The sequence below is a fragment of the Parasteatoda tepidariorum genome, chromosome 3 (genome assembly GCF_043381705.1).
Source record: "Parasteatoda tepidariorum isolate YZ-2023 chromosome 3, CAS_Ptep_4.0, whole genome shotgun sequence".
Taxonomy (NCBI): domain Eukaryota; kingdom Metazoa; phylum Arthropoda; class Arachnida; order Araneae; family Theridiidae; genus Parasteatoda; species Parasteatoda tepidariorum.
In genome coordinates, this window is record NC_092206.1 from 31,835,797 (window position 1) to 31,860,518 (window position 24,722).

The 24,722-nt window shown below is 28.9% G+C and overlaps 1 protein-coding gene across 1 annotated transcript; it reads right to left on the reverse strand.

The window, feature by feature from the left end:
* Positions 1-1,928: 1,928 nt before the first annotated feature.
* LOC107448742 (serine protease filzig-like) lies at positions 1,929-21,532 on the reverse strand. The gene is made up of 7 exons (XM_071178479.1): positions 21,008-21,532; positions 12,614-12,713; positions 8,896-9,888; positions 7,654-7,819; positions 6,206-6,474; positions 5,300-5,454; positions 1,929-2,204 (listed from the first exon to the last, which is right to left on the reverse strand). The coding sequence occupies exons 1-7, from the start codon at positions 21,056-21,058 to the stop codon at positions 2,043-2,045; spliced, it is 1,896 nt and encodes a 631-aa protein (XP_071034580.1). The 5' UTR covers positions 21,059-21,532; the 3' UTR covers positions 1,929-2,042.
* Positions 21,533-24,722: the final 3,190 nt, after the last annotated feature.

The following is a 24,722-nucleotide window of genomic DNA, read 5'->3' on the forward strand; positions in this document are numbered from 1 at the left end:
ATAATCAGTATTTACTAATCTGAAATTTATTCAAATTATTTGCTTGCCTTCATTTTTTAGCTAATAGTATACTGTTGGTTTCAGATCGAAAATTTCAACCATGACTATAAAGGTCATTTAAATTTTATATAAACCATTTTATAAAAAACTTCATTAAGACTATAATAAATTTCCTTACTATTTTTTGCTATTCATAGTTATTTTTCGAATTTTTTTCTAATATTATTGAATAGATTTTAAATATATTTAAAGAAATAGAGACTCATTTTTTTCTTGATTTTTTTTTTTTAAAATTGAGATTGAGTTTTAGGCTGTGCTTCAAAAAAATTATACTCTGCATAGTTCTGGCTCTAAATATAGACTCAACAAGGCAATAAAGCATATAAATTGTCTTAAGAGTGCTTTAATAACATAAGAAAAAATTATTATGTTAAAATATTGACTTATAGTAGGAACTTTTAAATATTGTAAATAAATGCAAAACTCTATCTAGTAAAAATTTTGTCAAACTTCTAAGAAGAGTGCTAAAATTAGTATCCTTTTAAGAAGTATTTAGCGTTTTGCAGAGCAGAATAACTTGAACAAAAGAGCCATAAGAATTGTAGTCATCACATACACCTATAAATAGAAATTCTACATGAAGCAATCTGCTTTATCTTAACATTTTTAAAAATTTAAAATATTTCTTGCTTAAGAAATAAAAACTACCTCAATTTTAGTGGCTTATAGTATTGTTTAAAAATATGTAAGACAGATAATAATATCCAATAATAGTATCCAAATTCTCCTGAAAGGGATTAGAATTTTTAATCGTGTTAAACAGTGATTAAGGCTATAGAATTATGTATTATCTCTTCAACATATTCCTTAAAATGTTTACTGCAAGTTTTATTACAAAGAAATCGAATTAAGTAATTACCATTTCCAGCATTCTAATTAAACAAGCAAATAAAATGTGATCTTTAATAAACAGATTAGCTGTAAATATATTAAGCTTTCATAAGTAGAAAACTAATGAAGTTATAATTATTTGATGATATTCCTTTAAATATATGGATTTAAATCTGCGATATCATTTATTTATATTTGTTATTTTTCATTATTTGATAAATCGACCCTGCTTTACAAGATTATAAATGTTATCTTTTTGTGATCATATTTCCTAATGAATTAGAGGTTTGTCATTTAGCACTTATTAAAAATGGAAATTTTCAGCAATGGTCAGATTAACTGATTATAATAAAAATTCTTCGCAGTTCTTTAATTAAGTCTTAATAACTATTTTATGCACAAAATCATAAAAGCTGTATTTAATATAACCTATTTCGTATGAGAAATAATCAAATTACTGTTTTATACTTACTAAATATATTATGAACATTATGTAAGGGACAGGGATTCTGCTCTCTATTTGGTTTTAATTTTATCCCAGTAGAATCAGGAACTAAATGTGCAAAACTAAATCTGTATCAATATAATTAAAAATTATGGGATCTTTTAATTTAATAAGTGGCTAAGGTGTAGAGTGGGGGATCACTTATTTTGAGATAATTTTTGTTCAGGTGTGCTGAAATCCTGTTTCTAACAATTATTTTTTTTTGCTGTCTTAACTTTCATTGATGTCATCATCAGGTTACCGCAACTATTGTTTATTGTTATGCGATTGGTTCTTGGTTTATTTTCATTTATATTCGTTATTTTAAAATCGCCAAATATAAGAGGGGTCTCTGATTGTAAACTGTTACCGAATACTGATTATAAATAAATCATGGAGGTTGAAGAGAGAAGCTCCTTGTTGTTAAATCGGTACATAAGATAAAAAAAAACTAAATTCGTTTAATGAAATATGATACACCTTTTGTATTTAGAAGAAATTCCCCTTTTTTATTTTTTTAAAATATAGTGTACTTAGTAATAATAATTAGTGGTTATATTATGAAAAATATTTTTATTAACATTTGAAAAAGATCAACCATATACTCAATGAGTATTCATTTGTAAGAGTTCATTTCCCCAGGTTTACATTAAGCTATTGATCCGGATCAAGATTTCATGATTTTGTCAATCCATGGTCTGTAAGAGGATATTCTCATGTAGACACCAGGCAAATTCGGATCAGCACATCGGATACCATGGGATACAGTACCTGCTAATACCCATTGACCACTTTCCCTTTCCACCATGAGTGGTCCTCCAGAGTCACCCTGTAAAATTAAAATTTAATTTTCGAGGAAGAATTAAAATGTATTCTGCATATAGTTATTGGCTTTAAATTAACTGAATTTATAAAACTATTATAATAACAGGAAACAAGTTTGGATTTATTTTCAGAAAATTGATTATATAACAATAAAATAGCCCTTTCAACCAAATAACTTTAAATGTTTTCTGTTTGTGAAAAATTGAAATCATTTTTTATTTATCGGAAAAATATTGATTATATAATTTATGTATTTTAAGTCATATTAAGCTGATTTATTTAATAATCAATATAATATATTTTAAAGAGATTAAAATAAATGTCTGATTTTGATACAAGTTATTATTATTTAAAAATTCTTGTAATTTTCTTTGAAAAAATTGTAATTCTATGTAAATTATGAATTTTAATGTAACTTAATCGTAATTTATTAATTTAAGAAAAAAAAATAGTATGCAAAAATTTACATTTTCGATAAGAGTACTCTTTAATAAAAACATAGTTTTAGTAATCTTCAATAGCTATGAAATTTCAATGGAAACTAGTTAAAACTAAATTCCTTTGGGTTATATTAAATAACATTTCATAATTTCTATTTCAAGAATATGACATAGTTTATTTTAACAATGTGCCATGATGGAGCATTTTCTCTATTCATTTGTTTGATATAATAAAGATAATATCAATTTGATCAAAAATTATAAGACATATGAATAATATTTTAAAATTAAAAAAAAGTTATTTAAATGAGATATTTGCAATAGTTTATTAAAATTAGTCATAAAGTTTATTAAAATTAGTTTGAAAACAGTTATATAATTTCTTATCCTAATTTATGTAATTTTTTCAGTTAATATTTGGTTAGCAGGCAGGAAGATAATGCATTGAGCATTCAAATGCCACACTGTGTCCTCATGATGGGCTTTCTTTATCAAATGTACATATTTCGGTTTAAATTTTTATTTTATTTTAACGGCAGGCACTGAACTTTAGTTCATTTACCTTGGAAGATGCCGGAAGTGTTGATCTTTAACATTACTCGGTGATTGCCCGTGAACCTTAGTTACGTAGACAAGCAAGCACAATAATTTTACTTTNCTGTAAGAGGATATTCTCATGTAGACACCAGGCAAATTCGGATCGGCACATCGGATACCATGGGATACAGTACCTGCTAATACCCATTGACCACTTTCTCTTTCCACCATGAGTGGTCCTCCAGAGTCACCCTGTAAAATTAAAATTTAATTCTCAAGGAAGAATTAAAATGTATTCTGTGTATAATTATTGGCTTTAAGTTAACTGAAATTTTCAAACTATTATAATAACGGGAAACAAGGTTGGATTTATTTTCCGAAAATTAATTATATAACAATAAAATAGCCCTTTCAACCAAATAACTTTAAATGTTTTCTGTTTGTGAAAAATTTAAATCATTTTTTATTTATCGGAAAAATATTGATTATATAATTTATGTATTTTAAGCTGATATATTTAATAATCAATATAATATATTTTAAAGAGATTAAAATATATGTCTGAAAAGTTTTTGTTTAAATTTGATTTTTGATACAAGTTATTATTATTTAGAAATTCTTGTAGTTTTCTTAGAAAAAATTGTAAATCTATGTAAATTATGAATTCTAATGTAACAAAATTTCAATTAATTAACTTAAGAAAAAAAAAATAGTATGCAAAAATTTAAAATTTTCGATAAGAGTACTCTTTAATAAGAACATAGTTTTAGTAATCTTCAAAAGCTATGAAATTTCAATGGAAACTAGTTAAAACTAAATTTCTTTGGGTTATATTAAATAACATTTCATAACTTCTATTTCAAGAATATGACATAGTTTATTTTAACAATGTGCTATGATGGAGTATTGTCTCTATAATATCAATTTGCTCAAAAATTATAAGACATATAAATAATATATTAAAATTAAAAGAAAGTTATTTAAATGAGATATTTAGTTAGTTATTGCAATAGTTCATTAAAATTAATCATAAAGTTTATTAAAATTAGTTTGAAAACAATTATATAATTTCTTATCCTAATTTATGTAATTTTTTTCAGTTAATATTTGGTTAGCAGGCAGGAAGACAATGCATTGAGCATTCAAATGCCACATTGTGTCCTCATGCTGGGCTTTCTTTATCAAATGTATATATTTAGGTTTAAAAAAATTTTTTTTTAACGGCAGTCACTGAACTCTAGTTCATTTACCTTGGAAGATGCCGGAAGTGTTGCTCTTTAACATTACCCGGTGAGCACCCGTGCACCTTAGTTACATAAACAAGCAACATTACCCACACCACACAGCAACATATATCTGTTGTTTCCAATCCCAGCTGGGATAGCGGAGCTATACCAGATCCATGAGGCCGTGAGTCTTCAAAAAATCGAGGAAAAGGAGAGGTCTCTCAAGAACCTTTTCCATGGTGAAATCCAGACAATCAAGTACATGGTGAGGACTAGCCTTGCTGGAGTTGCAATTTTTACAAGTTGGAGAAAGTTTAATTTGTTCACTGAAAGTGAGGCTCTTAGTGTGCCCACTGACAAATCTACAGGTAGCGGTTTGGTCGGCATGTGTACCCTGAATGTCAAGGGCTCCTCCAGGACGCTTTAGGGGATACCAGTTGTGATCCGGTGGAGCAAGCCAAGCTTTATTAACTTTAGATTTGCAGATAGAAAATAATTCAGAGTAAGTGAGGGCCATGTTTGAAGAAGCTGGGAGGGAAGTACCTTCTTTTGCCAACTGATCAGCACGTTCGCTGCCAAAAAGACCCACATGTGAGGGTATCCACTGAATATGGATGTCATGGGAGGCTGAGAGGGCATTTAATAAACGAAGCATAGAGACACTAGCCCGGTCCGTTAATCTCTCCCAATTGCTCAGGTGCACAGATACCTGTTCATAGGGTGGGCCGCATTCACACATCACCTAATAGAGGCCAACACAGAGAGAAACAACCATGCCCTGAGTGGGATTCAAACCCCGCAACCATTAGCTTTGCAGTCAGGTACGCTAATTGCTCACCCACTTTGCCGAGCGGTTAAAGTTTTTTATAGCTGAAATGGTTCAAAAATTTACTTACTTCACATGAATCTTTTCCGCCTGTTTTGTAACCTGCACATAAGAAAGAATCCTTTATCAGTTTGTTATGTCCCGCATCTTTAAACATATCTACACATTGTAAGTTACTCATGATTGGCACCTGAACCTCTTGCAACAAATTCGGAATAATTCCACCTTAAAAAAAGTAACAATTCTTTATTGTTATGACTCACATAAAAACAGAATGACTCAAAATTACTTTTAATATGTGGGTGCAAGATAGCAACCAAATAAGATAAGTTTTCTCGCATGCATCATGTGCAAAAATCAAATTTTTTTGTAAATATGTTGGAGGGATTTCTACTTCTATATGAATGTATTAATTTCTTAGCTTGCAAACATTTCGAGCATAAACCTATGTGTTTCAGAATAAGACTGATCACAATAATTGAAATTTTTTGACAGTTTTTTTGGATCGGGGGGCGAAAATCTCCCCAAATCAGAGAATTATTTGTTTAAACTTGTTATATGTAAACATCAACAATTTTAAAGTAAAACACTCACATGTCTGTATTTCACTTCTCAGAGAAACTAAAGGAAGGAATAAAACATAAAACAAAAACAAAAAAATGTAGATCTTTGTAACTCATTATTAGTATTATGAGAGATTGGATCAGCAGGTATACAGAATCCTTTTTTTGTACTCATCAACTCTGGATAATGAATTAAATTTCTGTGTGATGGTTTAGGTTTACAAATTTTATGGAATCTTATTCTTATTTTGAATTTTTACCACAGAAAAGAAAAGGGAAATTCTCTGGATAATGAATTAAATTTCTGTGTGATGGTTTAGGTTTACAAATTTTATGGAATCTTATTCTTATTTTGAGTAATTTTGAATTTTTTGCCAAAGAAAAGAAAAGGGAAATTCATGTGTCTCACTCACCATGAGATGTTTTACCCCAACCAGTGACAAAAGCTGTCTTCCCTTCAAAATCTTCATCAGTGCTGGGCAGACAGATGGGTGATATATGTGGACGAAAAACGACGGGAGGATCCAATTCCAATAGAGCAATGTCATTGTCAAAATTTTGAGGGTTGTAATGTCTGTGGACAATCATCCTCTTGACCCGTCTCATTTCAGGTTTCAGCCTCTCGTGGTCAGTCAATAAATCATGCTCTCCCAAAATCACTACCAGTGAAGATAGAAATCTTCTGCTACAAGCAAATCAGCAAGATTAAAACACCTATGCACAGTGCACAAATTAAAAAGCAGCTTATATCTAATGGTTTAGTTATGTACCAACATCCAATCTTAATGATTCGAGGAGATAACATATAATGCGCTAATTAGTGAAGGCAATAATTTAGCGACAAAGTGAGACAGAAAGATATACTTTCACGAAATAAATTGTATTTTTTCTTCTATTTTAAAGATTTCTGACGATATCTATAAAATATTAGTGAGCCGCGATGGCTCAGGAGATAGAGCGTTCGCCTTCCAATGAGGTGAACTGGGTCTTCTGGATTGGGTTCAAAATTACAAGGCTATGGAGTTGAACATAAGTAGTCGTAAACCCGAAAAGTGGGTCCGTTGTTCAACGATGGTAATAAAATAAAATATTAGTAATTCAGTTTCAATTAGAGAAAACACTTTCTGTTGAGAAATTTTCAAATTGTGATAGTTTTTTTAAAAAAAATTCAAATGGTTATTTACAAATTCGACTTTTTGAAACGGCATTAATATTCCACTTTAGATTAATTACATGCTTTTATGACGGATTAAAGTTGTAAGTTCTGTAAATACCATAAAATAAAACTTGTTTCATAAAAAAAAAGCAAAAAAAAAACTAGTGTTTAACTAAATGGTTTGTCCATTGATTTGGTCAATGGTGCATACGTGCACCATTTTATTTCTTAAATAAAGTATTATTTATCATACACAAAGCTTTTTTGTGTAATTTAATCATATTTCAATGAAAATAATGCCACATTTTTTTAAAAAAATTTCTATGTTTTGCCAGGACCAGTGTTTTTTATGAAATTTTTGTAACGTTTATATTTTAAAATTGACATAACTTATTTCTGTTTTTTTTCTTTGCTTGTTTAAGTTTTCCTTATCCTCTCGAACAAATAAACAATGAGATACTACGCAACACTATTAAAGTGTTCTCTTGCATCTGATAAAAAAAATTAATTGAACAGGTGGTAGAATCAATTTATGAATAATTTTACTGTAGGGCTTGAGTTTAAATTCTCCCTTTAACAGTACAAATGACATTTTAATAGTACTTTAAATTAAATGGATATTATACAAGGATATTAACAAATAATGAGAAAACGAATTATTGGTTTTTTCCATCCCTAATTTGTATTCATAATTATAGAACCAACCCTGGCTGGCAGTGTCCTGCTGTAATTGCGTACTTGCTTGATACAAGGACTCCTCCACATTTGTTCTTTTGATAAAGACCTAGCCATGCTGCTTCTTTTACCAACACCTGAAAAAAAGAATAGAATAATCTTTTTANGATGTCTCCAAGTGCTGAGATATAAAATACTTCTTCTCAAAATTTACTGACTTCTCGCATGCCTTACAAAACAGAATGCTCCCATCAGTAGAAAACACATCCGACCCAAATTCTTTCACAAAACTGTCCAGTTTTTTGCTTGTGCAGGCTTTTACTTTAGGCATTTTAGAAATAACTAGTATACTAGAAAACTTTTTCGTGCTCCTGCTACAATGTGCTCAACCAGCTTGGTGAATTCGTTTTGTAGATAAGAGAGCATACGAGTTATTCGATGGTGTAGGCTATATGGGCCGTAAGTAAGAATAAATTCTATTGACTGTAAGTAAAAATAACTCCAATCTTTTCACTCCCTTTCTCTCTCTCCTTGCAAAGCGCATCGGGCGAAGGTGACGCCACGACGAAGGTGACGCCACGAAGAGACGGAGAGAAAATATTAATAAGACAAAAGGAATAAAGTCCTAATCTCTATAAATGCATTACAATACGTCGGATGACAGTCAACCATTTCTGTACTTCAAAATTTCTTCATTTTGCGTTTATGCTCGGTCAAAAGCACAAAAAGCTTTGCAGAAAAATTTTAAATTAGACAGAAATAGGCATTTATGAACAAAAGGAAAGAAAAAGGCATTTTCAGAAGAAAACGTTTAAAAAAGGCAGAAAAGGGCATTTATGGCATTTTGCCTGAACTTCCGGGCTCTATTTATGATATTTCATTAACGATTATAAAGCACACACCAGGTGAAATTGTAACTTTATTTGTCGAAATATGTTCAAAATTGATATTAGCGAAAATTTCTACTTGTCCATAATATGGCGTTTAACTCCGTCTGAAAATGATGGAAAAATGTGATGTCATCAAACCAAAAATTGCAGTTGAAATTTTAGTGCTTTATTTAATATTTAAGGCGTTGTAGTTTTGATTCTGATAATGTCACTGCAATTTTGTTTGTAGTTGTCAAGAAACGATTGAAAATCTCATTGACATCGAGTATGCAGTTGTAGCTGAGATTTGAATGCTCTAGCTAGTCGAATATTTGCTGCTCGCAAGATTGTCTCATTACAATCAAGAAAGCGAATTTATAAAAACTTAGTTTATATGCTTTACCTTTTCTGTAGTCAAGGTGGGGTCGCCTTGTTGTGACTCCGTTTGTTGATGGTGTGACATTATGGGATGTATAAAATAAGGGCCTGATTGTTCCTCTTGGAGAAGAAAGCTGTACTGGACGGTTGAAATTTCGTTGAGTTGTAGTTGATTGAGTTGATGATTGTGTCGACCACTGCGGTATAGGCACAACTACAGTAGTCAATGATACAGCATTATTGGTTGTTGCATTATTGGCTGACTTAATTCCATTTGTGCTGTTAAATATTGTAAATGATGAACCAGGTCTCAATAGTGTTTGATTTGACACAGTACTTTGAGCAGTTTGAAACACAGCTGGAGGTCTAAATATCTGAAATGGTCGATTTTGTTGAAAAATATTCACTGGAAAAGCTATGCCCAGTGGCCATCCTGTTTGTGGAATATTTAATCCGGGACGAAATGGAAATGGGTTTAGTAATATAGGACGTTGTGGCACAAGCGGTGGTCTTGTCGGTCCTATGGAAGTCCATGTCACTAATTGTGTATTTGGTCTGTTAGTTGTAGTTATTAAAGTAGTACTACGTGTTGTGGCTGCTGCCTCTGTGGTTGTAATTGTTGGTCGGTTTGTTGTCGGAGGACGACTCGCTGTAACTATTGGTCGAAGCGTTGTCGTCGTTGAACGAGTTGATCTTGTTGTTGGGCGACTAGTGGGGATCGAATAAAAACGCGTTGGTGTGGTGGTTGTAGTACTTGTTGAATACCTTGCAGGTGAAGGTAAAAGTTTGTGATCTTCCTGAACATTATTTGAGTTATCGTAGAATATAATGTCATCAAATGAATCGTCATGAAATAAAGGGTCATAGTCATACTGACAACAGGTGCCAAATATGAAGCCATCCATGCAAGTTCCCATAAGTGTTCCATTGTGATTAATGCAGTCCCATTTAAATGTACAAATGCCTTTCCTTCCGCTTGGATCAGAACAGGGCTTCTTTGATATTTTCAAAGCTTTACCTAAAAAACAATAAATATTCATAATTAACTATAATACAGAATTATGAACTGCCTTAACTTGCTAATTTTCATTAAAAATTGTTCGAATTTTTTTTTGTCATAAAAGCTGTGCCATTATTATTGATATTTTCAATAAAATAGTTTCAGCGATGGTTATAAAATATATAATAATTTTTTTTCACAATATACCTAGTTTATAATTCTTTATGAAGTGTTTACCTTTGAGTAAGTAGTGTAGTCTAATAAGTTGGTATAGTGATCTGTAGATATAGTTTTAATCATTATCAATTGGCATAATACTTATTACTGAACGTCAACTCCGTTAAAATATACTAGACTTAACAATTTTCTCAGGTATTTGTCCCATTCGGTGGGCCGTAAAAATCTATTTTCACCGAACATATAGTAGGTACCTTGGTACCAATATTAGTAAATTTTGTATCTCTTAACAACTCCAATTAACATAATACCAGTACTGCCTGTTATCAACATTAATTATCATAAGGCGATTTTTTTGGGATTCTGCTGGAAACCTTCCTCCTTTACCTTTATTTAGTACCTTTTTAAGTACCTTTTCTCCACTAATTTAGCTTTTTAAATCAGAACTTTTTTTTTTTTGTTTTATTTAAATTTATATCATTTACAAAAAATTGTATCAATTTTAATTCTCGGAAATAATTAGTAACGACACTCATATTTTTATCGTTTTTAGCTAACTAATATCAATACTTAATTCGAAGGCCATAAAAAATCAATGATACGAGTGATGCTAAATTAAATGTGGTATTAAACACTTACTGGTATTGCTGTTAAAGGTACTGTAGTGATGAGAATCTATTATAACAATCTAGGCATCTAAAATATGCGTTGTGGTGATTGTTTTTTTTTCGACCTTTCGAAACGGATAAGTACCCTAAAATCACTATACTACACATTAATATAAAACCTTTTTTTCTGTTATTTATTATATATTACTATACATTATTAGATTTACCGTAACATAAGTTAGAAATTCCACTCACTAAGAGAAAGATTAACATTCATATTGTACCATTTTATCCATGATCAGAATATATTGGCCCATGGCTAATTAGAAGACTTCATTTTGGACTTCATTTTGGCTTTATTAATTCTTGTTGAGTTTCCATATTTATGTTTAGAGAGCCATGCTTCAAAAGCGTATGTATCAATATTAAAACCCAGAAGCGGTTATATACTTTTTAAAATAGGAATCCGTTTAAGTCATTATTAATAATTCGCAAAATTATGAACGTTGATTTTACTTGTGGTAATCTAACAAAGGAAACCAATGATAAATAATTCGGTAAAAACGAGAGATAAAACTAATTTTTCATTGAATAGAGCAGCTAGCTAGCAAATCACTCATATTATAAAATCTTTATCAAATCTTATGAAAAACTCTTTGGGCTGTTGGTTAGTTCTGTCATATTTTCGAACGTTTATACACCATATTTGGTGTGCGTTGGTTCGTAATTGCGAATTTGTATAAGATATTTACTTTCACACATAAAAGTATTCTGTTTTATTTATTTAACTCGATAAATTTTAAATACATAGCATAACGATGATATATATATATATTTCTTATGTAAAGCTTTTGTTCCTTATGTCGGCTTATAAATATTTTATGGAAGCTTTATACAGGCCTGAAAGATGGACGGAAAAGAGAAAACACTGGTAGTAGAACTATTTCAATAATAGATAATTTTCGGGAAGAATAAATCTATTCTTAACAATAAGCAATTCATAGCTATAAATTTTTTCTCTGGGAAGAAGCGATTTGATATATAAATTGTATCCGTTAAAAAATTCGGTAGCTATGGATATTTTATTATTCCCGAAAAAAAAGCTGAAAATGAAATTTATTTGTTATCAGTTTTTACTCTTCCGTCTTGGACTTTCAGCCCTGGCTTTATTTTGACTATGAATGGGTGTTTAAAATATACTGATATGTTGATATAACATTCAGTTAATTACTTTCTTGACTTTAGCTTTCAAAGCTGATAGACAGTTTTCGTTCATAAATGCTAAAAGTATGTTTCGATTTCAATATATCTTACTAAAAATAGAATGTGTATAATTGAGTCATTCCATCGCTTCTTCCCACTCATGGCATATGAAATTATTTAATCTATTTATGAAAAAATAAATATGTGCCTGGTTCTAAATATCCTAGTATCTATATTAATATGACATAAGAGTAATTTATTAAGGCTCATAATTAAATCTGTATAAAATTATAATTTCTGTTTCTCCCTTCTACGCGCAATAATTATTAATATAATCTTAGCTTAATCTACGACCAACAACTAAATTATGCAATTCATGAAATCTGTTTATTAAAAAAATTTTCCTAACTAACAAATTTATGAATGTTAAAAGGATTTTAAGTCCTAAATTTCATTATTATCTTTTTAAAAATGCAATATAAATCTTGAAAGTTTCCTTTTGATACCTGTAAATTAGCTCAGTGAATAAAATCATAAAAAATTAAGTTAGACAAAACAGTAAGAATCCATTGCGGGAGTTTTTATTGATTTGATTTGATTAAAAGATTCTAGCGAAGTCATCCTTTCTACCAACAAACATCTGCATAGTAAAATAATCTCTTTTTTTTGCGTTAAAAAAATTATATTTTTTTCAAAACCGAAGCATATTTGAAATTAATATTTTAAATGTAGAGGTAGCCGAAAAAATTGCTTACCTCTTCTGTGCGACTCCTTGATGGTAAAGTTCTTTTGCTCCGCAGACACCATAAGAAAAATGACTATGCACAAGCAGCCGCGCCATAGACCCATCTGATCCTGGAAAAGATAAATTTGAATTTTGTCATTTGCAAACCAGCCATGGCATGCAAACTCATAATAAAATTCATCATTGTGTCATTTTTAAAATTTCACTGGAAATCGTTCATGGACGCGAGACTGATCGTAAATCATTTAGCAAGGTTGCATATTTTGAATTCGATGTCCTATATTCATTGGCCAAAGATATAATTGTGACGCATGCGTATTTTAATAAAATTTGTGAGTTAAAATTGTCGTTCATATAACTTTCAGATGCTTCTTATGAAGGAATCAAATTAGTTTTTGAGTTGAAATGAAATCAACCGAAGGATTGAATTTAGGATTAAAATTAAATCGGAGTAATTTTAGGATTGGAATGAAATGAAATTAATTTTAGGATTAAAAATTTATCAATTTAATTTTAAGTATTGAATGAAATGAAATTATTTTATGATTAAAATGAAATTGAATTACTTTTAAAATTAAAAATAAATAAAATTAGTTCTAGGATTAAAATGAAATCATATTAGTTTAGGATTTAAATGAAATCAAATTAATTTTAGGATTGAAAGTAAATCAAATTAAATTTAGGATGGTAAGCAAATTAGTTTAAGTTTGACAATCTAATGTTTTTAGGATAGCACAAATTTTTAGTAATAATAATCACTCGGAGTTTTAAAAGGGCAAGTTAATTTTACGAGGATATTTTAATCCGGATCATATTTACTTGGATATAATTTTTATTCATAGAAACATTTTGTTTCATGAAAGAAAATATTCCATGCATAATTAATAAAATTAAATTTATATGTGTCGTGCAATATTTTAACTTTGAAAAATTAAAACAAAATGCATAAAAAACATCAATTGTGTCAATTGCACTTTCTTACGAAATTAATACTTTGATTGCGAAATTAATACTTTGATTTCCATTTTTTTTTGAGAATGAGAATAAAAACAAAATAACCGTAATTTTCATTTGTATTTTCAGGAGGAAAATGTTTATGTTCATATATAATAGAAATAAAAGTGAAACAAATTCTGAAATAGTTTGGTCACACCTAATTGGTAGCACAAATGGTTAAATTTTACATTGGACATGACATAGAGAGTGAAATTACAAATTTACAGTACAAAAATAATTAATATATTTTTTTAAATCATAGCAATAAATAAATCTATACGTAAAAAAAATATGTAAGTAAACTTTTCTTTAATTCGAATTTTGTGCTTTTGTTGAAATTTTTAAGTTAGGGATTTTTAAAAAAAAATCTTATTACTATTCTTGAAGTAACAAAAAAAATATTAAAAATCAATTTAAAGTAGGTATTTTTTTCATCATTTATTTACAAATAAATTAACTACAAATTGATGTAGTAAAAAATTCATTATACATTTTTCAGTTAAAATAGGTTTAAATTAAAAAAGTTTAGGTAAACCTAGACTAAAAGGCGAAGTTTTAAATGCTGAAAAAAAATCTTGAAAGAATCAAAATGCAAACGAATTATGGCAGAATTACTCACAATTATGTTGTAAAGAAGCAATCCTGCAATAATTTGCTTGTTTTGAAAATATTCTTTCGACAATTATAATTTCATAGTTTTTTCTAGATTTACCTGAATTCAGCTTTCCCTAAATTTTAAAATACCAATAGAGAGAAAACAGAATTTGCCATGAAAAGTTTCTCTCGGGGGGTACAACATCCTCTTAAGAAACTTGACAAAAAACATTCTAAACATCAGTAGAATTGTATATTAAATGGTGTTCTTAAATGAAATTGTAACCCTGTTTTATTCTAAGTAAAATTTAGTCTTAAAAAAAGTTGGTTTTAACAGGATTTACGAATCCACGACCGTGTTATGATCGACACCAGATGAAAACAATTTAATGAATTTAAGATAAGCATGCGCTGCAATCCGAATTCAGTAAGTTTTATGTGTTTAATTTTTCCAAATAGAAATTTGTAGTGTTTATTTTAAATAAATTCTAAAATAAAAGAAAATTCAGTTTGATGATTGAAAATCTTTTACCCTCTACAAATAAAAAAAAGCTTACTTTGTCATTTATATATATATAAAAAGAACTATTATTTGAAGTTTTACAATTCGATCCAAAACTCATTTGGTTTATGATATATTTTCACTAATAAATAAAATAAATTTTTTAAAGTGCTAACTTTCAAGTTTTACTTATGAAATAACACAGGAAATGAAATATAACAGGAAATGAAATATAAAAGGAAATGAAATATAACAGGAAATAAAATATAACGTTGCATAGGTTGAATGATAACAATGATAAAATTATCTGCAATCAATACGATTTATTTTTTGATGATATTTGGATAATTTGGATTTATAGATAATTGGTTTCTATGAAATTTGTTGCAAAGCGTTCTTTGTGTTTCTGTAAGTGTACTTTAATGACCTTATGCAAAACGTCATGTTTAAATATTTTAAAAAATATCAACTCAAAAAGAAAATTTTAAATCAAACATTTATGAGTCAGAAGAATAATAGTAATAATAATAAAAACAAAACAAAAAAAACAAATATAAATTATTTTGGATAATCAAGTAAAATCGCTCCTGGTAACGAAGTTATTTTAGTTCATGGTTAAATTGATTTGTAAGCAACAAAAAAAGTCTATTTGTAAATGAAAAAAAACAAAAAAACAAATTAACAAGAATATAACGTGCAAACATATAGCATTAACGAATATTTATAAAATACTGACACTTAAAAATTTTAAAATAATAATTAAATTTTTTCAATTTCTAAAATTGCAATTATAATCAGGACGAAAAATAAAGCTTATATAAAAGATGCAATCTTACCTTGGATAATTTTTTAATTATTTTTTAATTAAAAAACAATCAATCGAACTTTTCTCACGGCCTTTATTACATACATAGGTCACTCAGCAATTTTGTCATTTACAGTCTATTTCATTAATTTTTTTTTCAAGCCAAATTTTATTGTAAATTCAAACATTCTTTTAGACAATTAAACCAATTTATAAACTATTCCCTGCCATATTGTTGTTTGATGGAACGGCAGTAGTTTCTAAACTTACCTGTAAATTTGATATCTATTACATTTTTTACATTTTGATATATTTTATGTCTTGTGCTGATTAATTGTTATTTTCCTGACTAATGACTGAGTTGTAATAATTGGATCAAATTTTTGTGATTTTTATCAAAATGGTTTTATATTCACGCTGTGGACATTGATTGACAATTATTTTGCACATTGTAATTATTCAACTTATACAATATTCTATTTTATTCCAACCATGGTTGAAATGAAATAAGACATTGCGTATGTTGAATGATTACAATGATTAAAATTATTTGCAACCAATTTTCGCAACATTACTTCTAATCATTTTGATAAAAATGAGCAAAATTGGGTTTTATTTCAACCAGGGCTGAATGCTATTTCACTCCGAAAACCAATTGAATTACTTAAAGACATTGGATACTTTTCCTTAATTTAGATTATGGTCTTAGTTGGACCAAGTGCTTTGCGCAGCTAGAGTTTGATTGGGAGTTAGACAGAATTATGGCTGAATACCCAGGGCTGGGATTTTGTAACTAAATTTTTCTCCATGCGTAAAACGTGCATCTATGTAATTAATTTTTCATGCCTGCTTAGTGTGACTCCAGGAGCCTGCATTTGCCAAAATTTTGGGAGTTCATGGATTCCCAGAATGTAATAGTCATCGATATCGCCCTTGTTTTTCTAGTGTGGTGAATCAGGTTTTATTACAATAAGCTATGTATATTACAATAAGCTACATATATTCAATGATGAAAACAATGTGATGAAGCATTTAAGGTCTTGATTAAGATTTCCAAAGCCCTCCTACAAGAATTTGTTGGTAGAAATAAATACTTGAATTGCAAAGTTTATACTTGGCTATTGCCGATGCCAAAATAATATTAATAACAATATTTAAGCTCCGTGAATTTTTTTCAACACGTTTATGTTAATATTTTTTTTTGTTAGATATTTTGAATCTGTTACAAAATCCCTTTTATTTCGAAATAAATATTTTTTTAAACGGTCTCTAACGAGATATTTGAGGAGAAATTTCTAATGAAGTTACGAACTGAAGTGAGATATAATAAAACACACAATAAGTAAAATTAACAGTAAGGAGCCAAAACTTATAGCTGCTGTCAGGATCCTATTTCCCAGATTGTGGTCAACTCCTGTATTTTGAGGATTAAATGTTCAAATATGTAGAAAGGAGTATATTTATTCTGCGAAAGTACGTTTTTGTAACTATTTTTAATTAAAAAAATTGTCTAATAGTATTTTTAAAATTAGCCCTTCGAATCAATAACCAGTTTAGCACAGAATTTAATTTTAGATGTCTCTCACAGGAACTAAAAGCAAGCAATAAAGTGAAAACACTTCGAAATCAGGGCAAATAGTCTTGATATGAATTTTAAGAAAAATGAATAATTAAATTTTTATTTAATAAAAAAAATGACATTTCATTTCTGAAAAGGTGATTGTATTAGAAGCTTCTTAAAAATTTGTTACAAAATAATAAAGTACATAATATACAATCTAAGAACAATACGAGATGTAAGCGAGAGCTTTTGGATTGAATGCCTTGCATTAGCATTTAATTTTAAAAAGATGTCAAATTTCCAATATTGGTCCAGCTAACTGCTTACGAAGCTTATCCGCAAATCAATGCTCACTGGCTTACGCATGTTATTGGTTTAGGGTTAAAGCCAATTACGTATGGCCAATTACGGCTTTCAATAAATTCTATTGGTAATGGGAAAAATAACACCAAATAATATTCTTATTGTATTTTATCGACATTTGCAGTTTTGATAGTCAATGGTAATTTTGTATTTTACACGACGAATACCAACGTCATACGCACTGGTATAGAGATTTGGTCCGATGTTTATACACTAGTTATGATTGGATGGTTAAGATAACTGATTAAGATTGGATGTTTGTACGTATGTGACTATCCTATCACAAAATCAAAAAATATTAAGGCGCTTCGTTTTAAATTTTGCTCTCTGTATTTAATTTTATTGCTGCATGGAATATTTTTGAATCGAAATAAAGCTAACATTAGAGTCTCTGGATGTTAATATTCCAACAGGACCAACAGAATATTATTGTTGTACACTGTAAAAAATTCCAGATCAAGTTACTGTGTTAACTACTGGCACTTTGGGTGCATCATCCATGTAATCTATTTTACCATAAAATCCATTTTTACCATTAAGTATTTTACCGTAATTTTTATAGTAATATTTATTTAATAGAGTGTTCAGTGATTTTGCGGTAATTATTACTGTAAAAATTAGGGTATATCAGACTTTTTGTACCATAACAAGTTCCAGCAAAAATGGATTTTACTGTAAAAAAATCGGCAATCTGAACCCCCAATCCGAGTACCGTAATTTCATCCGTAATTTTTTACAGTGTGGACCAGATATGGGGGAAGAATGATACTCTCGGAAAATGTAAAATTAAGCGTTGCACTTTAATTTTTTCTTATATACTAAAAATATAAAAAGGTATATTAATGCTCTTCATAGACTTCTTAGGGTATTTTTACGTATTTAGTACATTTTATTCACGTAAGAATGGGTAATGGGGATTTAAAAAAATAATCTAATAAAAAAAAGAGAATTACACATTTTGGTTTAATTGTTAGTAAACATTTTCAAACCTTTGACTCAAAATTTTCATTAAACATACTTTTTATGCCTTTTTTATTATTTTATATTAATTTGGGACAAAATCAGTGAAAAATATTATATTTAGCTTCTAATTAATTTATGGTTATGAAATACAGCCCTAAAACACCGGTGTCTTTTTCTCCGTTTTACATAAACAATAATTTTTCAAATTTGCACTTATTTGCTGTTATTTAAATTTAAGAGAAACAGTTATTTATCATCGAAATGTCTTTAATTTATAAATTTAATTATTGAGAAATTTTTGAATAGAAATTGAAATTTTATTTCACGCTAAATTTTTTGGATTTTATATTTTTATACAATTATAATTGTGATAATCGAACAGAATTTTTTAGTAGTTTCTAGACTATTTTTTATAATTTAAAAATACCAAAATATGTGCTTACTTGTAATTAGAACGTCAGAAAAAAAATATATAAAAGAGACACCGATGTCCCATCTGCGTTAAAGGGTTAAACTTTCAGTCAGATGGGTTATGCAGAAAATAAAAATGAATAGCTAGAAACATTTAATGATAAATAATTATTAAATAGTCAGTAATTAATAAATGCGGATTTTGAACTCATTGCTTTTTTTTTTTTTTAACCAAGTCATCGATGTCAGAATTGATTCTAAAAAACACTTAAGTTTCTTAGATACACAACAGGCAATCTTGAACTATATCTGTTATGTTCATAATTGAAAGTTTTTTTATTCACACTTATTAGTTGATTCAAACGTATAACAAAATTTGACAGCCATATCAGGCAAAATTTTAAAAATTGCTTGTTACTGCACTTTTCCAAAATTCTATATTTTTTGAATATATGTGTTGTTACGAATTCTTTTTACAAATATTTCAAATTTTTCTTTAAATTTTCGCGTGCTACTACTCAAACTCTACAGTGCCACGTGTACCGCTATTTGGTTATTCGTGCTATAGAGGACTTAATTTTACGTAGATTGTTGTAGCGAGATTTCAGAGTATTTAATTTTGGAAGCTTTCTATAGTAATATACGTATTAAAGTTCGCAAATTAATGTTTAATCGAGGAAGAAACGAAAGATCTCGATTTTTACTGAATCACCTAATGAAAGAAATGGGATGAAAAGCATCGGAACCAGTTTGATTGCCTGATGACACTTAGAGGGATTTCTCTTCAGGTGTTTTCAATTCTATCGTATTTTCAGCTCCTGTTTCTTCCCGCTTTCAAACAAGTTTGATGTTTACAGTCCCGCCTTTCTCCCTAGTGATTCCTTAGATTTCAACATTGTTTTTAACTAGTATTTAAGTATTCATTGGTGACCCTTATGAACATATTTGTTTGAATCAATTTTACACAAGGAATGAAAGTATTTACACGAATGGAGTATTACTAATAATAATAGCTGTTAATAATAAATAAGCTAATAATATACTAGCTGTTTTGTTCTTCTTTGAATATCGTACGCTAAATGAAAAATTCTGCAATTTGTAAAAGTTACCTAAATTTTTCAATGCGTCAGACTAATTGGAAAATTCAGCAATTTCTAATCTGCCTGATATTATTAAGGCTTATTAAATATAGCTCATATGTATTTAGGTTAGCTAAGAAATGCTCGAAGAATTACGCAATCAGACTGTATTTGCTTAGGGTTATTGATAAGGCTTTTTACAATAAGCATCCACTAGTCTGGGTTTAAAGCAAACTGACTAAAATTAATTAAGATAATTGAACAATGAATCATATCTAAATACTTTTTAGGTATGTGGTTTCACAAGAATTAGCTTAAAAAGTGTCAGGATAGTTTGAAAAAATATTGAAGAAAAATTCTTTAATTTCCTGTAAAATTTTATTTAAAATCTATTTTTATATACTGGTAGAATCTATTAATGCAACAATGTATCCTATAGAAATCTAAGGAGTCTACACAGATCTCTACAACATTAATTATCTCTATGGATAATTTACAATAAGCATTCACTGCTTTTTGCAATAAGCACTCTCTGCTCTGGGCTTAAAGCAAATTGACTGGAATTAATTATGCTAATTGAACAATGAATGATATATTTTCTAATTACTCTTAAGGTATGTGGTTTCACTACAATCAGATCAATTACTTCAATTTTCTGTAAAATTTTATTTAAAATCTATTTTAATATACTCGTAGAATCTATTAATGCAACGATATATCTTATAGAAATCTAAAAAGACTACACATCTTCTCAACATGCATATCTCTATGGATAATGAGCAATAAGCATTCACTGCTCTAGGCTTAAAGCAAACTGACTAAAATTAATTACGATAATTAAACGATGAGATAATGAACTAGATTATTTGACCTAAAATGCCGGATTATTAAGTTTTAAAGCTATTTCTGTCCCTAGTTTGTATTTTTTCGACAATTTTGACGTATTAGCTGCTGAAATAAAGATTGATGGTATATATTTACATTAAAACTTAGCTGTCAACAATATTGTTTTATAACATTCATGGCAATATAATATTTTTAGGCGACTAAAATTTCCTTAGGACATTAAGAGTTAACTTCTCAAGCTTTTAAAATTTGTTATATCAACGAAAAATGGCAAAGCTACTTACTCTCTGGCAGCCCGGTTTTATCCATAAGTATTTAGCTTTTCCATTTACCATCCAAAGGAATGTTGATTTGGTCGCCAAATTTTTGTGGAATCTCAAGAACGCCACTAAACTTCACTAAAATATTTAAGAATCCTTAGAAGAATATTTCTGAAGAAGAAAGATGACATCGAATGCCATTCCTTTCACAAGTATATTCCAGAGTCAATCTCATCACATTCTTCAACCCTCTTTAATCGCCGTTGTCGTAAAAGCTAAACCTTTAAAAGGATTTACAATTGGAATATTTCAATTTGACCCAAGTAACCTCTGGTGTGGAACATGGTCACGGACTTATGTCCTCTTGGACACTCGTCTCGAAGGGTGTGTCGCGGATATGGACGCTCTGCTGGACAAAGAGTTAGCGGTGCAAAATGGGATTTCGTGACATCATTTTGCTTTCCTTTTGTGGAATATCTATTGGCAGGTCCGTTTCGCGTGGTGCTATTTCACTATATTTTTCTCATCTTTTTGTTTTCGGAAGGACTATTAAACTTTTACGTTTCTCTGAGTCTGATGGCGATGTTTTGACGAGATTGGAAAGAATTGAATTCACTTCCTTTCTTAACACGTTCCTTATCATGTGTATTGAAACATCTTGCTTTCGACCATAAAACCTGCGAAGTTAATGTAATGTAATGTGTAGTCTCATTAACCAGTTTAGTTAATGGGATCTTATCTGTGCAATTAAATATTAGTGCTTGGAAATTTTAATTTTTCAAAAAATTTCATCAAGTATTAACGTAAAAAATTTAATTAACTTCCTTCTTTAACACGTTTTTTTGTTGTATGTATCAAAACATGCTTTTGGCCATAAGAATGAGAATTATGTATAACTAATGTAATTTAATATCAGTGTGTGATTCATTAATTATTCAGAGAATTCCATTAAATAAAGTATTGGAAAGAATTGAATTAACTTCCTTTCTTAACTTGTTTTTTTATCATGTGTATCAAAGCATCTTGCTTTCATCAATAAGAATATCAATTCTGAATAGTTAATGTGAGCTTATCTGAGTAATTAAATATTAGTACCATAAATTAATTAATTATTCGAAGAATTTCATGAAATGAATTATTATTGGAAAGATTTGAATTAACTTCTTTTCTTAACTTGTTTTTTCATATGTATCAAAACATCTATAAAAACATCAATTCTGCATAATTCATCTGATGTTATCTGTATAATTTAATATTAGTATTTGGAATTTGTTTATTATTTGAAAAATTTCATTAAACAAATCAGATAGCTGAGATGAACTGAATTCACTTACTTTTTCAACATGTATTTTTTTAAAATTTTTTTATATCTATCAGGTGTATCAAACACATCTTGTTTTCGGCTAAGAGAATATCAATTGTGTATAATTTATATTACATTATCTGTACAATTAAATATTACTTTTCGGAATTAATTTATACTTTAAAGAATTTCTTAAAATTTACCAATATTGAAACGAATAAGTTCACTTCCTTCCTTAAAACATTTTTTTACCACGGGTATCAAAACATCTCGCTTTCGGCTGTAAAATATCAATAATAGTTTTTACTATGCATTTGGAATGCATTTAAAATTTAAAGAATTTCATCAAATGAGCAAACGTTAAATGTGTCTTACCTTAGACAAACTTTTTCAATTTGTTCTGTCTAAAAGTTAATAATAATAAGCTTTAAAATTATTGATTTAAAATTAATACAAGAAAATTAATTTAATTTAAAAAAAAATAGCATTGCAAATTTTTGGCATTAAAATATTCATTAAAATATCTTTAAAGTTTTAGTTCTTTAAAAATATAATTAACATTTTTGAAATTTTTTTCTTTTGAAATCTGTTCTTTTTTAAACTTCAAAGCATGGGACAAAATATTAAAACAGTTATTTCCAATTACAAAAGAAAAAAATAAATAAACAAATAAAAATGTATGAAAAGTATAAAGAAATTTTAAACAAGATTTTAAATTTTCAATAATGCCTGGGATTATATGAAAAAGTCAATTTTTTTATATTTAAATTCATGTTTCTTTTATGCTTGTTATAAAAATTATACACCAAGAAAAAATTAGAGTTTCTCATGGACGAAAAGTATTTATGTATTTATACTGTTGAATTGTTTATTTAAGAGTTTATGAAATGAAAGCATTTAGTATGAGAATTTTATGTTTCTCGTCGTATGACCGATAATTTATTTGCTTAAAAAAAGACGCATTTTCATTACTGTATAATAAAACTTTGGATTATCAGTGATTGGTAAAATAAAGAAACAGCGAACTTTCATTTTTATTTTTACAAACTATTTTTTCACATTTTTGAAACAGAATCAACTGTCTGCGCGCACTTAACTATTATAATTAATATTTAAGTTTTATGGAAATGCTCAACGATTTTCCTTTATATTCTCTTTTCAATTTATAAATTATTTTTAACGATACCAAACGATAACGAAACGATACTAAAACGGTATCTGTTTTTTGTAATTATTCTGTTTTAATAAATCGTTAAGTTTTTTCAGTTAAAATCAAAAAAGGTATTTTTTTATTTATTTTGAAATCTAAAGCACGGCAACTCAAGATTGTAAGTTGTTTTGTAAACATCACCCTTCATATAGATTTTTAAAAGCTTCATAAAATGAACTAAAAGATAGGGAGCGAGCTTTAATTATATGCATATAAGAATTAAAAATTCAATCGAAATCAGTGGAATCACGAGTGAGGAAGGCGAGATGAAAAATATTAAAACCAGTTTAGTCATTTGATGAAATTTCGAAGTGTTTCTAATAAACAATTTCAAACTCTTTTCTGATTCCTTCGGCAGTCATGCAGGATCTGGTGTTTTCGGTTTAGTCATCATCAGTCATAAATCGTTAGATTTTGATGGCGTTTTTTTTCATCCTTTAAATATTATGTTCTTTAATGTGTAATGTCATCCCATCATTTTAAAAAAAAATTTAAAAAAGATATATTTATGCCGGTATTTTGTAAGACGGTATATTAAAAACTACGGTATATTAGAAACGGTATATTAAAACTACGGTATATTATGCCGGTATATTAAAAACTTTATTATATGAAACTTATGGTACTAGAATGTAGATGTTCTGGTGGCTCAGCCGGTTAAGGTAGCACACACATACCACTGGTTGGAGATCTGGGGACAGTGAGTTCGATCCTTGTGGTAGTCAAAAGAGTCAGCGTGACACACAGCAAGGTGCCTGTTAAATCAGCCATGACTGAAAGTTATCTTATTGGTTTTGGTGTGACAATTTGGAGAGCGGAGTTCAAGTCGTCTTAGTAGTGTCAAAATTACATGGCGATCCTACCATGGCTACCAAGAGCCCTTTAAATTTCACTAGGTGCCTGGTATTGGTTGGATAATGATTCTGGTACCAGAGGGTGAGTATGTCATACATTTAGGCTGAATAAATATTAGTTATCTTTTCCAAGTGTACAGTGTTCAACGGTGGTTATAAAATAAAATAAAATAGACCTTTGACATAACAAAGGCACATCTTGTACTCTAAACGTGTTTTTGTAGAAGTTCAACTGAATCGTACAACCGTACCTACTACCTCCAAGATACAAGCCACATGAATGTAGCTGTTTTAATTCTGATGAAATCTTGGTTGTTACTTTCGTACTTTTTGTGGTAATCTTCTGTATTTTGTGTTATCTGTTTTTCAATT